The sequence below is a fragment of the Babylonia areolata genome, chromosome 27 (assembly GCF_041734735.1).
Source record: "Babylonia areolata isolate BAREFJ2019XMU chromosome 27, ASM4173473v1, whole genome shotgun sequence".
In the NCBI taxonomy this organism is placed as follows: domain Eukaryota; kingdom Metazoa; phylum Mollusca; class Gastropoda; order Neogastropoda; family Buccinidae; genus Babylonia; species Babylonia areolata.
Genome location: NC_134902.1, coordinates 1,199,576 through 1,223,269, shown reverse-complemented (window position 1 = coordinate 1,223,269; position 23,694 = coordinate 1,199,576). Strand labels below are relative to the sequence as shown.

The 23,694-nt window shown below is 41.1% G+C and overlaps 1 protein-coding gene and 1 pseudogene across 4 annotated transcripts in view; one reads left to right on the top strand and one right to left on the bottom strand.

The window, feature by feature from the left end:
* LOC143300938 (uncharacterized) overlaps positions 1 to 18,195 on the bottom strand; it is a 20,101-nt gene extending 1,906 nt beyond the window's left edge. The window contains exons 1-6 of one of the 4 annotated variants that reach the window (XM_076614883.1): positions 18,096 to 18,195; positions 14,454 to 14,598; positions 12,874 to 12,947; positions 3,981 to 4,121; positions 2,118 to 2,232; positions 884 to 959 (exon numbers count right to left, since the gene is read on the bottom strand). In XM_076614883.1, coding sequence (XP_076470998.1) covers positions 884 to 959; positions 2,118 to 2,232; positions 3,981 to 4,121; positions 12,874 to 12,947; positions 14,454 to 14,558 — 511 coding nt within the window. In that variant the 5' untranslated portion in view covers positions 14,559 to 14,598; positions 18,096 to 18,195. Of the gene's footprint in view, positions 1 to 883; positions 960 to 2,117; positions 2,233 to 3,980; positions 4,122 to 12,873; positions 12,948 to 14,453; positions 14,599 to 16,064; positions 16,142 to 17,684; positions 17,827 to 17,863; positions 17,936 to 18,095 lie in introns of those variants that run through there. The other 3 variants (XM_076614885.1, XM_076614884.1, XM_076614882.1) reach the window with 3 other exon arrangements.
* Positions 14,730 to 15,432, top strand: LOC143301268 (pre-mRNA-splicing factor SYF2 pseudogene; annotated as a pseudogene).
* Positions 18,196 to 23,694: the final 5,499 nt, after the last annotated feature.

Below are 23,694 nucleotides of genomic sequence, written 5' to 3'. Positions count from 1 at the left end.
AAAAATAGTATTCAACAACCGGAATCTATCAATCAATCAAATACATTCAGTAATTTAATCAGATAAAGGCAATTTCAGGCATTATCAAACGCTTTTATAACAAAGTTCAGCAGAGATGTTAAATGCATATGTGGAGAATCTATTTCTAGCAAACACATACTCTTTGAATATCAGAGTCTAAAATCATGTTTACCAAACTTCTCAGAAAATTCTTGTGAATGTACTTTTGACAATTTCAAGATGTTATCTGCTACTGCATAAGGTTTGCTGCATAGTCCAACTGGACATTTGTTATAGTTGTTACAGTTGTTTGATGTTGGCGTTTCCTTCTATATTATGCCTATGTCTCCCCTTTTAATTTTTCCAGTGCTCTGTATCTTTCCCCACCACACACACACATGCGCACACACACACATACACACACACCATTCTTCATCCTCCACCCAATACTGTTCCCGCCCTCCACACCCCGCCCTCCACCCCCCACCCCTTTTTCCCCCCCGTCTAATATCACTTAAAGTGGAAGACATTAACTCTCACCATACGAACGGCGAAAGAGACGACGTTAACAGCGTTTCACCCCAATTACCATCATCAAAATATTGCAAGCGGAAGGCTCTTATACTGAAGAGGTGAATGTTGACAAAGAATACCACAATTTTGACGACGGAAGCTAAAGGTTGGGTCATTCAGACACCCACTGGACATCCAAGGGGTCTTTGTAGAGGAGAAGAGAAGACTGGCCGTACTGAGTGAGTTAAACTGAAGACTACTACTACTACTACATACACACACACAGAGACACACACAGAGACAGACACAGACAGAGACACACACACAGAGACACACATACACACACACACAGATACACACACACACACACCTGTCTTTGGAACCACCTCACAGCGCTCATCGTCCTTCCTCTTTGACAGGAAAGTGGTGCTGCCGCCATGGAAACCCTGGGGACAGTGTTGTCACGTCATGTCACTCATCATGACACATGTGTGACATCATGTCAGGCACCATGACACACATGTGATGTCATTCAGATACAAAGACATTGCGTGACATGTCAGATGCCATGACATGTGTGATGTCATTCAAATACAAACACACTGCGTGACATCATGTCAGGCGCAATGACATGTGTGTGTGATGTCACTCAGGTATGTGTGTGTGTGTATGTCTGTGTGTGTGTTTTTGTGTGTGTATGGGTGTGTGTGAATGAGAGAGCATATACATGTGTGTGTGTGTGTGCGTGCTTGTGTGTGCGTGTGTGTGTGTGCGTGTGTGTGTGTGTGAGTACGTGTGTGTGAGTGTGTGTGTGTGTGTGTGTGTGTGTTTGGCACATAACACATGACAAAGATTATGGATAGTATTATTGGAACCATGCTTACTCATTCTGTTAATATTGTTGTTATCAATAAATTACCTTACTGAGGTACATCTGCACTGACTTCCATCACGTTAAATGCTGTTAATATTGTTGTTATCACTAAATTACCTTACTGAGGTACATCTGCACGGACTGCCATCATGTTAAATGCTGTTAATATTGTTGTTATCAATAAATTACCGTACTGAGGTACATCTGCACTGACTTCCATCACATTAAATACTGCTAATATTGTTATTATCAATAATTTCCTCATTGAGGTAAATCGGCACTGTGATATACCCAACTTCTATCATGCTAAGATCTTCTTCTTCTTCTTCATTCATGGGCTGCAACCCCCACTTTCACTTGTATATTACACGAGTGGGCTTTTACATGTATGACCGTTTTTAACTTGCCATGTAGGCAGCCATACTCCGTTTTCAGGGTGTGCATGCTGGGTATGTTCTTATTTCCATGACCCACCCATCGCTGGCATGGATTACAGGATCTCTGATGTGTGTATTTGACCTTCTGCATGTGTCTACAAATGAAGGGGGTTCAGGACAAGCAGGTCTGCACATATGTTGACTTGGGAGATCAGAAAAATCTCCACCCTTTACCCACCAGGCGCCGTTATCAAGATTCAAACCCAAGACCCTAAGAGTGAAAGTTCAACGATTTAACCATTTGGCTATTGAGCCCATCAAGAACTATCAATATTGCTATTGTCAATAATTACCTCATTGAGGTACAACTGCACTGTGATATAACTGATTTCTCCGTTTTCTCGTCGGTAGCTGCCATCAAAGTGAGGCTTGAAGTATTGCCCAGGGTCATAGCGCAGAAATCGTAGCCTGCGTGAAACAAAGAAAGCAGCGGTTGTATTTCTCAATTAGAAAGCACCAGTCACATCTATAAACTATAAAGCACCAGTCGTATTTCTCAGCTAGAAAGCATCAATTACATTTCTGATTTTGAGAGCAACAGTTATATTTCTCAATTAGAAAGCACCTTTCGTTCAGCCACACACACACCTGACACTCACCTGACACTCACCATTCGTTCAGCCACACACACACTTCACACCTGACACTCACACCTGACACTCACCATTCGTTCAGCCACACACACACATTAACACCTTACACTCACACCTGACACTCACCATTCATTCAGCCAGACATACACTTCACACCTGACACTCACACCTGACACTCACCATTCGTTCAGCCAGACATACACTTCACACCTGACACTCACCATTCGTTCAGCCAGACATACACTTCACACCTGACACTCACACCTGACACTCACCATTCGTTCAGCCAAACACACACTTCACACCTGACACTCACCTTTCTTTCAGCCACACACACACTTCACACCCGACACTCACACCTGACACTCACCATTCGTTCAGCCAAACACACACTTCACACCTGACACTCACCTTTCTTTCAGCCACACACACACTTCACACCCGACACTCACACCTGACACTCACCATTCGTTCAGCCAAACACACACTTCACACCTGACACTCACCTTTCTTTCAGCCACACACACACTTCACACCTGACACTCACACCTGACACTCACCATTCGTTCAGCCACACACACACTTCACACCTGACACTCACACCTGACACTCACCATTCATTCAGCCACACACACACTTCACACCTGACACTCACACCTGACACTCACCATTCGTTCAGCCACACACACACTTCACACCTGACACTCACACCTGACACTCACCATTCGTTCAGCCACACACACACATTAACACCTGACACACACCTGACACTCACCATTCGTTCAGCCACACACACACCTGACACTCACACCTGACACTCACCATTCGTTCAGCCACACACACACATTAACACCTGACACACACCTGACACTCACCATTCGTTCAGCCACACACACACATTAACACCTGACACTCACACCTGACACTCACCATTCGTTCAGCCACACACACACCTGACACTCACACCTGACACTCACCATTCGTTCAGCCACACACACACATTAACACCTGACACACACCTGACACTCACCATTCGTTCAGCCACACACACACATTAACACCTGACACACACCTGACACTCACCATTCGTTCAGCCACACACACACATTAACACCTGACACTCACACCTGACACTCACCATTCGTTCAGCCACACACACACATTAACACCTGACACTCACACCTGACACTCACCATTCGTTCAGCCACACACACACTTCACACCTGACACTCACACCTGACACTCACCATTCGTTCAGCCACACACACACATTAACACCTCACACTCACACCTGACACTCACCATTCATTCAGCCACACACACACCTGACACTCACACCTGACACTCACCATTCGTTCAGCCACACACACATTAACACCTGACACTCACACCTGACACTCACCATTCGTTCAGCCAGACACACACTTCACACCTGACACTCACACCTGACACTCACCATTCGTTCAGCCACACACACATTAACACCTGACACTCACACCTGACACTCACCATTCGTTCAGCCAGACACACACTTCACACCTGACACTCACACCTGACACTCACCTTTCATTCAGCCCCATCACACTGCGTTCCTTCCAAATTTCTGGGATGTAGGATTTAATCCGCTGCCAGATTTTATCCGCCTCTTCTGTGCTGTCAATGATGCAGCGGTCACTATTGCGAACATCCGTCATCATCATCTGCCTGTCAACATACAACATTAGATGCAATGTTACACAAATATCTGCCAAGCTGAAGTCAATACATATGTCTCGTGTACCGGTAATGCAGTTGTGAAGGATTGTTTGGTCAAGAAATGACTCGTGTTTCTTTTTCTTTTCTTTTTTTTGTGTCTAAAACTCCTAAAAGGTTTATCTATAAGAAACATTTGTGGAAAATGTCAATGGAAAGAAGACCAACTTTGGTAGAGTGAGTGTGATAGAGTGATAGTGCGATAGAGTGATAGTATGATAGTGATCGTGTCATAGAGTGATAGTGTGATCGAGTGATAGTGTGATAGAGTGATAGTGCAATAGATTGTTAGTGTGATAGAGTGATAGTGTGATACTGTGATAGAGCGACAGAGTGATAGAGCGAATGAGTGATAGTGTGATAGAGCGATAGTGTGATAGTCTGACAGAGTGATAGTGTGATAGAGTGATTGTGTGATAGTGTGACAGTGTGCATTCTCTCCTGGTCATCTATTTCCAGGAATCTTTTCATACTGATTTTGACTTCACTCAAAAATCAAAGCACCAACAAGTGTGTGTGTGTGTGTGTGTGTGTGTGTGTGCGCGCGAGTGCCTGCATGCATGTGCGTGTGTGTGACAAAAGCATGTGTGCATTTGTGTGCCTGTATCATTTGTTGGGATTGCTCACAGTATGGGTGGCAATGGTCCTTTCTGTGTTGTAACTCACAGTAAAACAAAGTGACCGCACAGTAATGCTGATATACAACACAAACGTAACGGCACGTGTGTGGGAGAATATACATATATTAGGTAGGTCCGGCTGCTCTGTGATGCTGTTTAACTATGGCCGACGGATTGTATTTTTATCACTTTTCTCTTCGCCCTAGCAAGCGCAATACTGCATACATCAAACTCAAAGATATATCAGAAAATAAAACCACCTTTGTTCATTCCTGTAAGTGTTTCTTTTTTGTGTGTGCAAGACAGTGTGAGTGAAACTGATCGCCCAAAGTGGAGTATCCTTCACTCTTCAAAACACGGCGCGGTAAAAAAGTTTGCCGACGTCTGCTTCTGGTCTGAGAGGGTTGGTGATAAAAATAGGTTATGGACATTGCTCCTCACAACCTATCGATTTAAGAGACCTATCAAATAAAAGATCACGTTCTCTACTTTTACATGGGCTAGGTTTCCAATTGATACATTTTACTCGATTTATAAAAAACGTGGCACAAAATTTACCTATTTTTCTTGCGCTCTACTGCGCTTCCGAACAAAATAAATCTTCTTGTCAAACCCATCACTGAAAAATTCATTCTATCATCTTTAAAATGCTTTATAAAATGACCCAAAAGCTTTTGAAGAGCAGCATCCATTTAGCGTATTTTTTTGTACCACTAATCAACTAGGTCTAATTTTAGATCTGAGGTTTCAATGCCCGGCTTCGTGGAAGTCTTATTGCTGAGCTCAACGCAATTGAGGTTTTGATTCAAATACAGGGGTGGGGGTGAAAGGAAACCAACTTTACATTACTTATTCTAGTAAGTATTTGGATGATAGGTTTTATAATCTTAGTTCATATCATCGTTTTGTGATGTGAAACAATTTTCTTTCCCACAATGAAAGACAGCCAAGAACTCCGTTAAACTAGCAGACAAATTTTTCAGTAAGAAGTTCAACTGATCTAGTTCAGCTTTGTGATCACACAACATACTAAGTCTGTTTTCTCATTTCTGATTTATTTCTCTCTCACTCTCTCTCTCTCTCACACAAGGGTAACCGAAGCTTTCCTTTGTCAAAAAGGTTTAAAACAAGGGGAGGTTACAAGTCCTTTACTTTTCTCTCTGTTTATAAATGATCTTGCCACGGACATAATCGAGAAAGGATGCCATGGCATACAACTGAATCCTGATATGATTGAACTGTTTATTTTACTTTTTGCGGACGATATAGTGCTTTTGTCTGATACAGTTACTGGTCTGCAGAGCCAACTGAATGTGCTGGCAATGAAGGCTTCCAAGTTAGATTTACACGTTAACCTTGATAAATCCTAAATAATTATTAATAAAATAAATAATTATTTTTAGAAATGGTGGATACATTGCTCGGACATACGAAGGTCACGACATCAAAATCGTCAATTCCTATAAGTACTTAGGTTTGTTTTTCAGCACCAGATTATCTTTTTCGAAGGCTCTGGATGACATAGCAATGAAAGCACGGAAAGGTGTAATAGAAATATTTAGAACGTTATGGAGACTTGACGATTTCTCTGTTAGTATTTTCTTTAAATTATTTGATTCACAAATAAAACCAATTCTGTTATATGGCTCTGAAATCTGGGGATTAATGCAAATTTCACCAATAGAAAAAGTGCACGTTTGCTTTAAAAAAAACTTCTTAATGTGAGTCCAAGATCACCAAATGACATGGTGTATGGCGAGACAGGTCGTTACCCTCTGTATGTATATTCCTTCTTGTCATGTATAAAGTACTGGATCAGACTTACAAGAATGGATGAAAATAGACTTCCTCGTAAATCTTATAAAATGCTTCTATCGCTATGTGATCAAGACAAAGAGTGCTGGGCATCTCAGGTACGAAACACTTTGTATAAATTTGGATTCGGCTTTGTTTGAGAAAATCAAGGTGTAGAAAATGCAAGTGGATTCTTGAATGATTTCAAACAAAGACTGATCGATTGCCATAGTCAAAACTGGCACGAACATCTTCACAGCAGCAGCAGGTTTAGCGTTTATCGAAATTTCAAATCATCCATATCACTGGAATCTTACTTTACAGCAGTTAAAAATAAACACATAAGAGATGTGCTTATTAGGTTTAGAATAGGAGCCTTGGATATCCGTTCACACAAGATGAGATTTGCTTTCGCCAGTCCAAACGACCTGAAATGTCCACTATGTAACGCTGGTATTGAAGACGAGATACACACTTTATTTTACTGTAAATCTCTTAACGATCTGCGACATAAATATATTCCATGTTGGTACACGAAACATCCCTCTGACAAAAGTTTAGAATTTATAATGCATGACACAAAAATCCTTCATGATCTAGGTCGCTTTATTTATCACTCTAATAAACGTCGTGCTGCTTTATTATGATAACGGGCACAACCTGAGTTCTGTTAAGTGTTATGTTATACATTTAAAACAACGAACGTACATGTTTAAGCGGACTTGCTCACGATGGAAGGCATTTACCTTTTTGAATTTTCGATTCATGTGTTTGCATGCCCGGTTTTACAAAATCGAATCTGCGCGCGCGCAAGTGTGTGTGTATGTGCGGGGGGGGTGGGGAGGGGGGGGAGATGTGGGAAGGGGTGTGGAGGTGTGGGATGGGGTGTGTGTGTGTGTGCTCAACATTGTAATGGGTCAGAAGGCCTTCTACAATAAAACAGTTCTGAGTTCTGAGTTCTCTCTCACACACACACACACACCTAGAGAGAGAGTTAGAGAGAGGGAGAGAAATATGGGGATAAGCTCCCACCACCTATAAAGTGCTCCCATAAGGCATGCATCTCAAACAGCCTCTGACTACCAAGCCGAACTCCTGGCCTGCCCGTGTGGCTTTGCCTCTAAGCCCGGCGGAACTTCTTTATGTGACAGGAGAAGGGGCGAAAGGCGTGTCTCTGGCGCCTTGAAAGCAGATGCTTTGGGCAGATGGAGCTCGTCATACTGGGAGGGCTGTCCATCTAGGGGAAGGCCTCAGGAGTACACCCTGAGGAAAAATCCGGAGCTGGAGCCCTACAGGTGGTTGGACGTCGCACTGACTTTCTTCGGGCAGCTCCTGCAGCCAAGCTGGTGCCGAATGTATTGCTCCGAGTTCCTTCGGACGACATCGGTGAGGCCAAGAGGAGGATTCTGACGACTGGGTTACCCAGGTTCTCCATTAACTTTGCCCAGGCTCACACCCTGGAGAAGTCATAGCAGGTGCTGCAACTCAACAATTTGACTGAACCAGGCGCAGAGTTCCATTGTCTCCCGAGACAGATGGATGCCAACACATATATATATATATATATATATATATATATATATATATGCCTATCTATTTTTCTTGACCCCTCTCTTGCCTTGTCTCTGACTACTTTACTCACCAGCCTCTCTTCCTATTTCCCAAGCAACACTTCACACTGTACTATTCATGTTGCATGCTCTGGGTGCATTTTGTTTTATGAGCTTTGTTCCCTTTTTTTTTTTTTTTTTTTTTCTTTTCTTTTTTTTTGTAATTTAAATTCTTCTTTTTGCACTTACTGAATGTTGGTGTGTGTGTTGCATTTTGACATACCAGTAAACACCCTTGAAGACCAGTGGTCGAAACCGGTCGGGCATCAAACAGTTTTGTTGTCTTTTTTTTTTTCTATTGTTGTGTGTGTGTGTGTGTGTGTGTGTGTGTGTGTGTGTGTGTATATATATATATATATATATATATCTGTGTGTGTGTGTGTGTGCTAATAGTTAATAATGATGGATAAACAAGAAAACAATCCCATAAAGTGATGCATACATATTGATTTTGAAACACTCACACACAAAATCCTGAAAAATATCTAAAAGGAAAATCATTTTTAGCATCAATGGAGCCCTTGATCCTCTTGAATAAAGCTTATTATTTTCATATAATCTTATCAAAAGCTGTCACTTATCAAGATTAATTATTAACATTTGCTGTCTTGTAAGTCTTTCCTGAACCTGATAATATCTTAAATGTTTATGTAGATGCAATAGTTTTTGAGTCTGTCATTTTACTAATGCTACCATCAAAACTGCAGGATCGGACATGCAGAAAATAAGCATTTTCCTCAGAATTTATGACACTGGCATTCAGCCAATAACATTAACAGCCAACTAAAAAACATCTGAGATCTTTTGTGTACTATACAGATCATATATGAAGAGTTCTGACCATGTGAATGCATTAGTGGCAATTCTACACAGGTTCCAAAATGCCAATTTGTGAGACTGGCTAAAATCATGGATTTTTTTGAAAGTTCAAAACTCTTTATCTCAAAAACTATTTGAGATATTGCTTTGAAATTTGGTGTGGCTTCTTACTTTATTGCACTCTTTCATTGTTGCAAATATGAGGCTTCTGCTATGAATTTGAAAATTTGGCCAGACCTACCTTCATAAAATTATACAGTGTGTGTTTGATTCAAACTGCAATACTACAATTCACTTAAGAATGGACCATCAGCTGAAAATGACTCTTCTTTCAAAGGCATGCACGCACGCATGCACACACCTGTGCTGTTTGCCTTTTCTAACAAACCACGGCACACAGGACAAGGAAGCACAACTGGGAAAAAGCAGAATGAGGAAAATGGAAAAAGGAACAAACAATGGAAAAAGGAACAAACACACACACATAACAGGGAAAAGGAAAATAGTGGGGGTGGGGGGACGGAAGAGGAAAAAGCTGAACAGTGAAAAAAGAGAAAGGAAAAAAAACGCAGAACGAGGAAAATGTTTTACTGTCTAACCTACAGGCGTGTCGCGGATTTAGCGCATAAGGCCCCACCTGTACACCACTGTCACTCAGCCGTGACGAACGTGATCACACATGGACATATCTCACCTTAGTTGTTGTTTTCCTGTTTTGTTTTTTCTCCCCCCTCTGCTCCTTCTCTTTCCCTCCAATCCCTGTTATTGTCTCTGTCCTTTTAGCTCTTGCACGTGCTTTACACACTCCTTGCACGTGCTTTACACACTCCTTGCACGTGCTTTACACACTCCTTGCACGTGCTTTACACTCCTTGCATGTGCTTTACACACCCCTTGCACAGGCTTTACACACTCCTTGCACGTGCTTTACACACTCCTTGCACAGGCTTTACACACTCCTTGCACAGGCTTTACACACTCCTTGCACGTGCTTTACACACTCCTTGCACAGGCTTTACACACTCCTTGCACAGGCTTTACACACTCCTTGCACGTGCTTTACACACTCCTTGCACAGGCTTTACACACTCCTTGCACAGGCTTTACACACTCCTTGCACGTGCTTTACACACTCCTTGCACAGGCTTTACACACTCCTTGCACGTGCTTTACACACTCCTTGCACAGGCTTTACACACTCCTTGCACATGCTCGCGCTTCAAGATTCCTCACTCAGTTATAAGAGGTAAAATTTCACCTAACATACAGACATCAAAATCATTCGCTTCTAGAACTTAACGGCGTCTGGTGGCCTAGAGCTTCTACGCTCTGTAGGGCAGATAGGGGTACCTGTTCATCCAGGTACTCCCAAAAGATCCCCTGTATCCCTCCAACCCTGTGGCCTCTCTTCAATGAGAATAAGACTGCTGAGAAATAGTTCCACATCACCTGGAAATGGAAAGGACCCCCCTGCCCCCACACCCTCCAGTCTCTTTCAAGTTTGTTCTCCTGCCTCTTCACTGGCCAGAGTGTGGCACCCGGTCTCTGCCACTCAATGTTTTCTACCTGTCAACCCACCAGCTACTGAGGTAAGCAGACGAACTGTTCAGAGGCTAGGTTCGAACCTAAAAGTTATCTCGTCGTTTCATGCTCATTATAAATAATACATAAGTTTTCTCGGTTACTTTTTTTTTTTTTTTTTTTTAGTACTCATTTTCGTGGTAGGCCGGTCATTCTCTTATCCATATGCATTAGTTTTGGGAGACGCGTCGAATATGTTTACTTAATTATATTGTAAACATTTTCCCCCTTCTCTTTGTCATAGAATAATACAATTACTTTGCGCACACACAGACGGATCCAATCCTCTCTTTTCTGTTAATTTGTGCGCGGGATTTTTCACACGCCAAGACGTGCGTGTTCCTGTTCGATGAGATTTATGTTTTTTTCTTGTCATAATTCATATATCAATGTCAACACACATTTAATGTAAACTCCGTAGAGGAAAATGTTACAAAAGGCTGTTCTTTTTACAGTCTAGTCATCCAAGTTCGGACCTTGTAGCTAATTGTCTCGTTATCTTTCTGTGCATCACATTTATTTCTTTAGTGCAGTAAGAAAGTAAACTCAAGACCAAAATTAGCTCTCATGCGCGTTATCGTTTACTTGCTAGTCACTTCAGACATTTTTTTTCTTCTCAAGTTGAGGTTGGAAGGGGGGGGAAGCAACTGTTGTATGAATGCGTGGAAATGTTTTATTCATCCAGTTTTTCTCCTCTTTAAAATACATAAAAATATGTAACCCACCTGAGGGACAACAGCTTGTGTCCATTTCTGAAATAATTGTGCAGTAGTGCCATTGTAAGCCCCGCTGAAGTCACAACGTCCCTCTTATAAATATCCCTCTCCTTTAGCTCCATTCAAACACTATCGTGAATGGAATTTTAGCATACACTTTGTGTTGCAGCTGTTTGAGCCGTTCATCTGAGCTGCTGAACTGAGCTGTCTGATGTCTGTTCCCCGGTTGTTCTGTTTCTCCTGAAGTCTCTCTGAGGACCATGCCCCAATGAACCCTGAACTGATGTGGCCCCCAACAGAGTCGCAAGATCCCCTGGATGAGATGACTGTGTTTTACGGGGACAGGGTTGAGGGAACATAAATGACTTCATAGGGGCAGAGTTTGCTCTGTCCGTTTCTGTGTTTGTTTTTTCTAAATTTATTCATCACCCATTGCCCTTTTGTCTTTGGGAAGTTTTTACCCCGGGTAGAGGTATAGACTGGGGTGGTTGGGTGGATGTAGCACTCTTTCCTATCTGTACGCTAGCTAGCATACATTATTTTGTCCCGTTCACTTTTTGCCTCTTCTTTCTGACATCATGTGAATGTGTGAATAAAAGTTGTAAAATATATTTCATTTTTTGTGGCCTGCTGTTTGTGTGAGGGAGAGGTCCACTTGAGCGAATCCTGGGTAAAATAATTATGCAAAACATCCCCTGGACGCGACAAGGCCGCACTGGGCTGACAGCTTCAATGCACATGAAGCATTTTCACACACACAGCCCTGAAGAGCCCTTTGCTGTGCTGATGGAGAACTGTTTAACTCACTCAGGACGACAAGTTTTCTCCCTTGCTTTTCCCCACAGACGGCCCATTTGTAAGGGTTTGGAAAAAAATTACAAAAAATACAAAATACTGTGTAAGAAAATGAAACTTTCAGAACTGGTTTATTACATGTTGAGCTAGTACATATAAAATAATCAAATTTCTCATCTTATCTTTACAGTTTTGCCATATGTAGAAAATACTGCCAATTTTTCACCCCGAATCACCATACCCATGCTCACTTTCTGCATTAAATTCGCTTTCTTCTTCGTCATCATCCACCTCTTCAATGTCCGACCCTTCAGTTTGTAGCATTTCAAGTACTTCGGCAACCCTAAAACATTGCCGTCACTGCCTTGTTCACTTCAAAACATTCTGAGAAGAGGCCGCTTTGCTAACAGGCTGGCACGTGAGCACACGACCGGTCAGTGACTTTGTCAGCGTGTGTGCGAGACAGGCCACACATCCCAGACTAACCAATCATACTGTTCAATTGTGGAGTGACCCAGAATAGCACACTCTGCTTGGCTAATCACAAAATCACATGTACAGCGCATGATGGAATTTTACTTTCAGAGAATGCTATTACATTCCTTCGTCCGAAACCGAATACATTTTGTGTAGGAATGCGTGAGCATTCCTTCGTCTGGAGAGAGTTAAAAGAGAAAAGGAAAATGGGACACTGAACAACACACAAGAAACCAGGAGGGATACCAACTGCAAACAGCAAAACACACACACACACACACAAACAACTAACCTTCCACCCCCAACATTGACCAGCGCCTTTTCGTAACCTTTCTTCTCTGTCATCTTGATGTAATCTTTACATTCCTGAAACATTCATACTAACCATGATACATTTTTTTACAATCCTCAAACATTCAGACATACCATGATGCATTCTTTACTATGACTATACATACATGTATGTATGTACACACCGGCAAGCCTGAAGGTGTGTGTGACACCACCACAACAAAGAACAGAAGACCATCACAGAAAAATCAGACACCCCCTAAACTGTTCAAGGGAGACAATGACGACTGCACATGAATGAATGACCAAGACTGACAAAGCTGGGTGAACTCTGGCAATGAACTGTCAGTCTTTTCTGGACAACAATTCCGTCAACCAATATGTGTCCATAACTACATGGTCTGAGGGTTTGATAATGAAGATGAGTCCATAACTACATGGTCTGAGGGTTTTATGATGAAGATGTGTCAATAACTACATGGTCTGAGGGTTTGATAATGAAGATGAGTCCATAACTACATGGTCTGATGATGAAGATGTGTCAATAACTACATGGTGTGAGGTCTGTCTGTGAAGATGTGTCCATAACTACATGGTGTGAGGTCTGTCTGTGAAGACGTGTCCATAACTACATGGTGTGAGGTCTGTCTGTGAAGATGTGTCCATAACTACATGGTGTGAGGTCTGTCTGTGAAGACGTGTCCATAACTACATGGTCTGAGGTCTGACAATGAAGATGTGTCCATAACTACATGGTCTGAGGTCTGAAAATGAAGATGTGTCCATAACTACATGGTCTGAGGTCTGACAATGAAGATGTGTCCATGACTACATGATCTGAGGTCTGTCAGTGAAGACGTGTCCATAACTACATGGTCTGAGGTCTGACAATGAAGATGTATCCATAACTACATGGTCTGAGGTCTGACAATGAAGACGTGTCCATAACTACATGGTCTGAGGTCTGACAATGAAGACGTGTCCATAACTACATGGTCTGAGGTCTGACAATGAAGATGTATCCATAACTACATGGTCTGAGGTCTGACAATGAAGATGTGTCCATAACTACATGGCGTGAGGTCTGTCTGTGAAGACATGTCCATAACTACATGGTCTGAGGTTATGTCTGTGAAGACATGTCCATAACTACATGGTCTGTCTGACAATGAAGATGTGTCCATAACTACATGGTCTGAGGTCTGTCAGTGAAGACGTGTCCATAACTACATGGTGTGAGGTCTGACAATGAAGATGTGTCCATAACTACATGGTCTGAGGTCTGACAATGAAGATGTGTCCATAACTACATGGTCTGAGGTCTGTCTGTGAAGATGTGTCAATAACTTCATGATCTGAGGTCTGACAATGAAGATGTGTCCATAACTACATGGTGTGAGGTCTGACAATGAAGATGTGTCCATAACTACATGGTCTGAGGTCTGTCTGTGAAGATGTGTCAATAACTTCATGATCTGAGGTCTGACAATGAAGATGTGTAAATAACTACATGGTCTGAGGTCTGACAATGAAGATGTGTCAATAACTACATGGTCTGATGGTCTACAGACACTCACTCACCTTTGGTGTCAACACATTGTGCAAGACGAACGCCAAGCAATCTTGCTGGTCATCAGGTAAGGTGATGTCCTCACGTGTGATGTCCACTGCTTTACTTTCAGCCATCGTTTGCTGGACTTGAAAATGAACTTGACAAAACCAGATACTGCAAACAGAAGAAGTGCACGACAACAACAAACGTTTAAAAAAACAAACAAAAAAAAAACTTATTAAAGGACAGTACTAGGGGAAAATGAACACAAAATAACAACACTATTGTCGACAAAACAAAGAAAAATGGATGACAAAGAGAAACCTGCAAGTTCCGCGAAAGCAGGCACCTCATCTGCTGCAACAAAGATGTCTCGGCTGAACAGACTGAGATCTGGAGCTTAAAATGAATGAAGCGAGGAAGCTGAACCACAGAGAAGCTGTTGCAGAAGAGGAGAGGAACAAGCGACAGAGAACTGGGAGGCCAAGAGAAAGAGAAGCCAGTGGGAGGAAGAGCAGGACCAGCTGAAAAAGCACTGTCAAGAAACAGGAGAAGACTTTGAGATTGTCAAACTTCATGAACTGGGTGCCAATGAAGTGGAGAGGTGGGAGAGAAAGAAGAAAAAGACAAATCCTGACACTGGTTTTGCAGATTATGAGCAAGCAACGTACCGCCAGTACCACTACCAGAGACTAACAAAACATGAAACCAGACCAGCAAGGGTATGAACGCCAGCGGAAAAAAATGGGCGATGAGTTTTATGCCACAGCCAACACACTGGGTCTGCATCAGAGAAAGGATCCTCAAGAGAATGTTGACAAAATGGTCAAGGACTTGGAGAAACAGATTGAGAAACGTGACAAGTATAGCCACAGGAGATGCTTCGATGAGGAGAACGTGAGCTACATCAATGAACGCAACATACAGTTCAACCAGAAGCTGGAGTGTTTCTACGGTCAGTACACCACAGAGATCAAACAGAACTTGGAGAGAGGGACGGCTATGTAAACACTGTCTTGGGTTGCTGTGTTCTTACATTTCACTAAACTTTCAGCATGAGCGCGAATGTATGGCAGTGTTCCTAAGACTTCCAGTCTCTGGACTTGAAAGTAAGGTCAAAGTTGACGGTCGTTGAGGAGACTGGAACATTTCTGAGGAAATTACATAGCAGAGATTGGAGTCTCTTGAGTCATGTTTACATAACTCCCGACATATGTAATGACCTAGCTTACCGTAAGCGTTAAGGCGTATCTTGAAAACTGCTGACTTAAACAGTCAACCTAGTTTTCCCCCCAAGGCATATGGTCTTCGTTTGATAAATGGGTGTGTGACTGATGGTGCCTGTATATTTTATGACTGTGGATGCTTGCGTGCCACATTCTGGTTTTGAAAGCATTTGTAGTGGCTGTTCATTTTGCATGTGTAAGAATGGTGTGAAAGTGTCAGGTTTTAAAGAAAAATGGAAGCAGAACAGGAATTTGTTTTTAAGATACCGTGCAATGTAAATGTTACGTTTTTTTCTGCTTTGTCATGAGTGGGAATTTCTGATAAATAAATGAAACACAATGAAGTCACACACACACACACACACACACACACACACACACACACACAAAAACCACTCATGTAAAAAAAATTACCCCACAAAGACGCTTTGGTTAAAAACAAAAGGAGGGACGTAGAAGCTGCAGGCAGAGCAGTTAAACATGTTGATGTTTTTGTGTTTGTAGGTTGGTGACTGTATCTTTGGTCATGCCTTAATCGTTCCACACAATTCGTTCTGAAAATGCTGGAACCTGGGAAAATGCACCAACATCTGGCAAAATATCAATGACCATCATGTCGAGAACCATGTGTCACTCCACACATACTGACATAAAACTGTATATAAAAAATATTTAATTAAAAACAAAAAAAAAAACAAAAAACTGACATTACATCTGAGCTCAGATAGGTGTTACTGAAAATTCTGGTAAATTATATACTGAATCAAACAGAAAAAGTCTGGGCAATGCAACCTATCCCTTTTCAAAAGATATGAACAACCTGCATGCTGAATGAAGCCAAAGTAAAGACTGAAGCCCCAAATCATCAGTACACATCAGTATTCACTGGAGAAGTACATGGTCCACTAACAAAATCAGACAGCACTCCAGCCTCATCAGTGTTAAGCATGGGGGAAATAAAACCATGGCATCATGTGACATCTAAACCAATCAAACAGTAAAAGTGGCCACTTCACTATCCCCTTCCAAGTCAAAGTTGACCCAGTAATAAGTATCACCTTCCAACAGCCACACAACATCTGCCACACAACATCAGACTGGCAATAAAACTGTATTTAAAATGTATTCCTAATTTATGTGCTATGTATTATACCAAGGAACAGACAAGTGTCTTTTTTTTTCCAAATAATGATTAGCCAAGTCAATGGGGGGTGTGGGGGGTTTATGGGGGGGGAGGGGAAGGGTGGTTTTTGTGTGTGTGTGTGTGTGTGTGTTGGGGCTCATGTATGTTTATGTGTATTTGATTGTGCCTTCATATCTGTGAAACTGCATGTTTGTTGCATATCTGTTATGCATGTGTGTGTTTGTGTATGTGTGAATGTGTGTCTGCATGTTTTACATTTATTTGCTTATTTATCATCATTATTGTCTTCTTTTTTTTCCTTTTGTTCTTATTCATTTATTTATTATGTATGTGTATGTGTGTGTGTGTGTGTGTGTGTGTGTGTGCGTGTGCGCGCGGGCGCGAGCGCGCGATTAGGGTTGATCTCATCAAGATTTTGCGCCTTATAAATACCATTTTTTTTTTTCCTCAAGGCCTGACTAAGCGCGTTTGGTTACCCTGCTGGTCAGGACTCTGCTTGGCAGATGTGGTGAAGCGTATATAGATCTGACCGAACGTAGTGACGCCTCCTTGAGCTATTGATACTGACACTGAATCGGTAACAAAAATCACTAACATGGCAATAGATTCAACAAATTGAACAATTCCTGTAAAACCCAACTTTTAAAAACCCCAACATAGACTTGTCACCCATACTTAATCATATACAGCATACCACTGATATCAGATAATGACATATTTAATTAGGCTTTAACAATGTGCAACATAAGTCTGCCACAAAACAGCAGAATGGAAAACATGGCTCCATAAACAGATGAGTGCACAGGTAAAAATGTGTATAAATTATAATGCCAAGTGTGCTGGGCAGCACTTCTTCTACAGACTCATACGTGATGGCAAAGCGTACAAACCGTGAGCAGCATCATCATGTAAGACCAGCTTTTTGAAAGGAGCCACCAGACGACATTGCCCTCTCTCCTCATTTTCGTGAGCACTCGTTACAAATGAAAAGAGAAGACAACACATTTTGACATGCGCGTGCGCGTTAATTCTAGTACTGAAAAAGAATTGAAGAATTTCATTACTTCACCTGCCTGTAATTCCTAAACAGAACAGAAAGCTAAAGAAGTAGGAAGCGGTCTGCAGATAGACCTTTATGAACAGAGAACATGATGCTGTCGTCTGCCAGGGATGAGTGAAACTGAAACTAGTTTCTGCTTCCCGTTTCAACCATACGTTTACAGTAGTCACCATGTATTTAGACTTCGCTCGAACACATCAGACAGTGAATGGTAGATCTAGGTAATCTATAGCAAACTTACCCGCATCGACTCGGCACCCAGCTCGATAGTCTTTCCTTCTGGTCTTCTCTTACATGTGATTCCCATTAAATTAATTGCGCCACAAATCGTTGCTATATTTAGAAACCTTAGTCAGAAGAGCAGACGTCAAAAAAGTGACTTCGCCTTTTAGAGCGACCACTGAGCTGTTGAGCTCGATGGTAGTAGTAGCAGTAGTAGAAAAGGAACTGGCAGTCATCTGCCTAAACCTCTCGGCCTTTTTATGTCCCCATCGAATCTTCATCTTCACTTCTTCCATTTTATTTTATTTATTTATTTATTTTCTTCTTTTGTTTGTTGTTGTTGGGCGGGGTACGCAAGTACACTTCTGCAAGAAACTTTTATTCATCATAGTAAAAAAAACAACAACAACAACAACAACAAAAATCTTTTAAGATAGTGTTGGTGTCAAGGAGATTTTTGAACGTGTTAGTATTTTGTGCTTTTCAGTGTCATTGTGTGGCAGCGACGGATGAAAACACAGTCAAGCCACACGAGTTCTTCCTTTGCTCTGCCTTGTTGACTACGATCGTCTCCACTTGGATACTGAGCGATGGCAGATACTTGCTGCATTATCGGCTGTACAAGCCGAGGATACCGTACTGATTCGGGACCCACTGGTTTCAGTTGGCTATTATCGAACTTCTCGAATTATCTTTCTTGTCGTTTGTTTGGTTTTTTGTTGTTGTTGTTGTTTTTGTTTTGTGGTGGTGGTTGTTGTTTTTTTGGTTTTTTTAATGTCTTCCCTTCACATTAGCATTATCATTGCTATTTGAAATACTGTTTTCACACTGTGTACAGGAGGACGGGGTATACTTGGGTCAAAAGTTTACATCTTTCTCAGTTTCAATGTATCTTTATGCAAGTGTGTGTGTGTGCCTGCATGTGTGTTTGTGTACACATATATGAGAGAGAGAAAGGAGAGAGATTGTGTGTGTGTGTGTATGTGTAAAAGAGATGGCCTATTCATATCTGAGTGTGCGCATGAGAGAGAAAAAAAGATATAGTGTGTGTGTGTGTGTGACTCTGTGTGTGTGCGTGTATGTACTTCTTGAGTGTGTAAATGTATGTGAGACAGACAGGCTACGATGAGAAAACCTATACAGAGCCATTCTTCATTGCAAACACACACACACACACACACACACACACACACAGAGAGAGACTGGGAAGATAAAAATATATCAGACAATGTATTTACAATAATAGAACACCACAATAGATAAACAATTATGTATAAGACAATCTATTTACATAACACAAAATCACAATAAATAAAACCAAAAATAATTTGGCAATGTATCTGCAATAATACTACATCACATAAAATATACTAAAAATAGATAACGCAATGCAAGTACAATAACTATAAATAACATTCACAAAACAAAAATCAAACAATATACTTATAATAACACTACATAAAATTCAACAAATGGGGAAAAAAGTTAAGACAATGTATTCAGCATTACGATACATCACACTAAGTACTCTCAGACACAGGAGGAGCTACTTATAGACAATGTATTCAGCATTACGATACATCACACTAAGTACTCTCAGACACAGGAGGAGCTAATTGTAGACAATGTATTCAGCATTACGACACATCACACTAAGTACTCTCACACACAGGAGGAGCTAATTGTAGACAATGTATTCAGCATTACGATACATCACACTAAGTACTCTCAGACACAGGAGGAGCTAATTATAGACAATGTATTCAGCATTACGATACATCACACTAAGTACTCTCACACACAGGAGGAGCTAATTATAGACAATGTATTCAGCATTACGATACATCACACTAAGCACTCTCGGACACAGGAGGAGCTAATTGTAAGGGAAGAAACCTCACGTTTATCAGTAACCTGAGTCTAATGTTAACACATTCCTGAGATGGTTTTCTTTTTTTTTCAAAGTAGCTTTTCAAAAGATATGATATTCAATGATATGATGAAACTTCACAAGTGCACCTCAAATTACAGGCACAATATAGGTTGTCACTGGCACAATGAACCCTCAAAATAACAACCCTTGCAACAGAATATATTTCTAAGAAGACACTGTCTAAAGTACTTTTCTTGCTCAAAACTCACAAAGAGTTATACAAACTTAATCTTTACTTTTATTTTACTAGAAACCACCACAGTAAAAAGACCGCACCAGAGCACAATCAGCAGCTTGTGGCACACACTGGAATCAATTGTGGATTTGAAACCTGTACACATATATATTGAACCACTTCACCGGGGAGTCATTCAGCAGCTGAAAGAGCTCCAACAAATGTTGAAGACAAAGTTATTTGGACACAATTATTGGAATTCAAAGATCAGTCTTCAATTATTGGAATTCAACAGTCAGTTGTCAAGTTTCACCTTTATCAAAGGTATGTGTTAAAGCTTCTTGATCATTGCATTTTGTGCATCACACAGCTTGTTCACAGGTACTTAAAAATGAAACGAACCAATGCTAACACTGAAAAAACAAAAACCTTTCAATGTCTTTTTTGAGGGACAGGTCCCATACCACTGCACAATACTCCAGAATGGAGTGACTGAGAGGGATAAAAACCATCTGTTGACTCTCTGGAGTTCCTCAGGTTTCATCTCAGGGAGCCCTGTGTGCAGTCAGTAATGTGGCCAGTCCATTTCAAGTCATTTTGGTTGGATTGGAATGAAACCCTAAATGGGATGGTTGGATTGGAATGACACACGATGTAGAAAGGTTAGATTGGAATGAAACCCAAAATGGGATGGTTGGATTGGAATGACACACGATGTAGAAAGGTTAGATTGGAATGAAACCCAAAATGGGATGGCTGGGTTGGAATGACACACAACATGGGAAGGTTGGATTGGAATGAAACACTATGTAGAAAGGTTAGATTGGAATGAAACCCAAAATGGGATGGTTGGATTGGAATGACACACAATATGGGAAGGTTGGATTGGAATGAAACACGATGTAGAAAGGTTAGATTGGAATGAAACCCAAAATGGGATGGCTGGGTTGGAATGACACACAACATGGGAAGGTTGGATTGGAATGAAACACGATGTAGAAAGGTTGGATTGGAATGAAACCCAATATGGGATGGCTGGATTGGAATGAAACACGATGTAGAAAGGTTGGATTGGAATGAAACACGATGTAGAAAGGTTGGATTGGAATGACACACGATGTAGAAAGGTTGGATTGGAATGAAACACAACATGGGATGGTTGGATTGGATTGAAACATGATGTAGAAAGGTTGGATTGGAATGACACACAACATGGGAAGGTTGGATTGGAATGAAACACGATGTAGAAAGGTTGGATTGGAATGAAACCCAATATGGGATGGCTGGATTGGAATGAAACACGATGTAGAAAGGTTGGATTGGAATGAAACCCAAAATGGGAAGGTTGGATTGGAATGAAACATGATGAAGAAAGGTTGGATTGGAATGAAACCCAATATGGGATGGCTGGATTGGAATGAAACACGATGTAGAAAGGTTGGATTGGAATGAAACCCAAAATGGGAAGGTTGGATTGGAATGAAACACAATATGGGAAGGTTGGATTGCAATGAAACACGATGTAGAAAGGTTGGATTGGAATGAAACCCAATATGAGATGGTTGGATTGGAATGAAACATGGTGTGGAAAGGTTGGACTGGAATGAAACACAGTGTAGAAAGGTTGGATTAGAATGAAACATGATGTTGGAAGGTTGGATTGGAATGAAGCCTAAAATGGGAAGGTTGGATTGGAATGAAACACAATATGGGAAGGTTGAATTGGAATGAAGTACAATAATGGAAAATGTTTGTAAATCCATTCAACACTACAAAGTACATCACAGTCAAAATCAACAAAAAGTGTAACCACTAGGACTTGTTCTCAAACCAGTGATAGTCACCATCACTCCATCACTTCTAATGCAGAGACCACTCACTTTCAATCCTGGGTTCACAGTCACTGAACAAAGTCTGAGACAGAGTTGACAAGGAGTCAAAAACTGTCTCTACACAATAGCATTGATTTTTTATTTCTTTTACTGTACAACTTGATAACAATTCATGTTTGGTAATAAAACATGGATACAAGTATTGCAGAACTTAGTAATAACAACTTGATAACAATTTATTTTTGTCATAAAACATGGACATAAGTATTGCAGAACTTTCTAATATCAACTTCACAACAATTTATGTTTGGTCATAAAACACAGACACAACTATTGCTGAACTTTTTTTTCTTTTTTCTTTCTTTTTTTTTTTTTTTTGCTGCCCCATCATCTGCACTGTTTCAGTGGCATTCCCCCATACACGGCCACACCTGGGTTCGTCCGTCACAGTTCCAGCGTCGGCAGTCCACAGGGAACCATCGATGTTTGGTCACCAGGAGGCCACACACCAGAGGAGACCCTGCACTCCTGCTGAGTCACTTCGGTGGTGTTCAGTGGTGCCTGTTACTATTTTTATGTTGGTCATAAAACATGGATACCAGAAAATGCAGAACCGCCGAAGGGAAGAGACGTATTTATGCAGCGCTCCACACCAGGAAGAGACGAATCCTAGACTGTGACCCTTTGTTCTCATGATATGCAGTTGCATCTCGTAATTCACATCATGAAATGATCATGACCGCAGTGTGTGTGAAAACAGCTACTGGGCGCAGAGTTTTCAGTTTGTGACAGTCTTTTGGGAATACAATCAAAGAACAATGCCCCCAAAACGGACTTCGGAAAATAAAAGAAAAAAATCATTCATCTGATGTCAGCAGCAGTTTTCAGGACTGTAGTGCTGCTGAGTCTATGGTGGGGTTAAATGAAAACAAAAAACAACGATATGAATCGTTAAGCAACCAAAAGACATTGAAGGACTTCGTGAGTGGGACAGAAACCATGGCAACCAAGGAATTAAATAAGACATACACAGCAGAGAGGGAGGAGGGGGACAAACGGTAGTCAAGAAAAGTTAAGTAACATTGAGAGAGTTTTAAATGAAAAATTCAATACTTTAAATAACAAAACTGGATGCCAGCGAATCATGCTTATTTCAACAAATTTTCTGATAAATTTGACAGATTGTGTGGTGACATTTTTTAATTGCAGGAAAATGACGACTTAAGGGCAAAATTAGAAGACAGTGAAGACATTTTCAAAGATCTGCAAGAGGAAATCAAAACATTAAAAACTATCACTCAAATAGACAAAAAATAAATGACCTGGAGCAGTACCAGAGAAGAGAGACTGTATGTTTTCTGGGGGTGGGGCTGTTTCTGTTTGTGTCAAGCTGTCTGTTATTCTGTCTATGTAAGAGAGAATGAGAATAACAGAAAAATGGGACAGATGGCTAGCATAAAATATCCACTATATCATGTAACATGTTTTGACTCTTATCAACAATACTGCTTTTTTCCATGATTGTGTTTATACTGTATATTCTAGGAATCTGTATTTAATGGATTATTCTTTGTGATTCTTCCATGCCTCAGAAGATTATGTTGCTGTTTTGTGGTACAGTGACAAGGATTATAGGTTAATGAGTGTGTGTGTGTGTGTGTGTGTGTGTGTGTGTGTG